The sequence below is a fragment of the Lupinus angustifolius genome, chromosome LG15 (assembly GCF_001865875.1).
Source record: "Lupinus angustifolius cultivar Tanjil chromosome LG15, LupAngTanjil_v1.0, whole genome shotgun sequence".
Taxonomy (NCBI): domain Eukaryota; kingdom Viridiplantae; phylum Streptophyta; class Magnoliopsida; order Fabales; family Fabaceae; genus Lupinus; species Lupinus angustifolius.
This window is the reverse complement of record NC_032023.1, coordinates 4,994,064-4,995,823: the sequence shown is the minus strand read 5'-3', so window position 1 is coordinate 4,995,823 and position 1,760 is coordinate 4,994,064. Positions and strand designations below refer to the sequence as shown.

The 1,760-nt window shown below is 38.1% G+C and overlaps 1 protein-coding gene across 1 annotated transcript; it reads left to right on the top strand.

Moving 5' to 3' along the window:
* LOC109327664 lies at nucleotides 270-881 on the top strand. The gene has a single exon (XM_019560834.1). It carries the CDS (start codon nucleotides 270-272, stop codon nucleotides 879-881), a length of 612 nt encoding a protein of 203 aa, XP_019416379.1.

Here is a 1,760-nt window from a genome sequence, read left to right as displayed (position 1 = left end):
ATGTTGCTAAAATTGTCGAAGATGGATTTCCAATTCTGGAAGAAGGAGCAACCGCAACTGAGAAGACTAAGTACAAGCAAAGTAAAAGGAAAGATTGCAAGGCATTATGTCTTATTCATCAAGTTGTTGACAATGCACATTTTGAGAAGATTGTAGGTACTGCAACTTCTAAGGAAGCTTGGGCGATTCTTGAGAAGCACTATGTTGGTGTTGCACAATTGAAGAAAATAAGGTTACAAACCATGAAGAGGAAATATGAGCTTATGTAGATGGATGATGATGAGAAAACATCCGAGTTCTTCACTAGGATAATTACTCAAACTAATGCTATGAAGTCCTGTGGAGAAAAGATTGAGGATGCCACAATTGTAGAAAAGATTCTGAGGACAGTGACACCAAGATTTGATCATGTAGTTGTAGCCATTGAAGAATCAGGAGAGGTTGAAAGGATGAAAGTTGAGGAGTTGCAGGGGTCCCTTAAGGCCCATGAACAAAGATTGAATGAAAGAGGTGCAGAAAAACACTCTCATCAAGGTCTGCAGGCTCAAACAACAAGAAGAGGAAACTCTTTTGAAAGAACCTTAAACAAGAATCGAGGAAAACCATTTGAACAGAGAGTTAGTTCAAGAAAAGGATCACAAACTGGAAATGTTACCACTTCTGATCATGCAGAATCATTTAACAAGAGAGGAATGAAACAGGCTAAGAATTGGAAGAAAAAGGTTGATAGAAAAAGGATTAGGTGCTACAATTGTGATAAGATTGGACACTTCTCTTTTGAGTTTCAAGCACTTAATAAGAATCATCAATATGGAAGACAAGAATCAGAAGCAAATCTTGTTAAGGAAGATGAGGAGGACCTGGGTGATATTGTTGTTTAGTTGATGATGGCAACAAGCAGTATGAATGGAGGAAATGATATTTGGTACCTAGACTCTGGGTGCTCAAATCATATGACTAGAAATAGAGAATGGTTGGTGAACTTTGATCCCAATAGAAGGATTAAGGTGAAGTTTGCAGATCATAGAGTAATCACAGCTAAAGGAACAAGTGATGTTCCTCTGATCATGGCAAATGGTAGGAAAGCATACATTAATGATGTATTGTTTGTTCCTGATATGAAGACTAATCTGATTAGCATTAGTCAATTGCATGAAAAGGGACTCACTATGCAGCTTCTAAATGGGTTCGTGAAAATCTATGATAACTTGAATAGAAAGATCCTCAAAGCTCCACTAACTAGTAATAGAACTTTCCAAGTCAAGTTAGGTGCAGGGAACTCTCAATGCCTAAATGCAGTGGCCAAGAAGGATGAAACTTGGCTATGACATTTGAGATATGGACACCTCAACTTTAGAGATCTTGGTCAGTCAAGGACAAAAGGAATGGTGAATGGCTTGCCTGAAATCAAGGTACAACAACCAGATTGTGAAAGTTGCATAGCAGGTAAACAAACCAGAACCCCTTTCAGCAATCACACATAAGCTAGAGCATCGGATCTGTTACATGTGGCGTATTCAGATGTATGTTGATCAATGTAGGTATATACACTAGGAGGAAACAAGTATTTTGTCTTCTTTGTAGATGAGTGCAGTAGGAAGATGTGGATTTATCTCATTAAAGCAAAGAGTGAGGTGTTTGCCAATATGGTAAAATTCAAAGCAATGGCAGAAAGACAATCTGGAAAACAGATCAAAATCTTCAGGACTAATGGAGGAGGAGAATTCACATCAAGAGGGGTTGAGAAATTCTATGAAGAT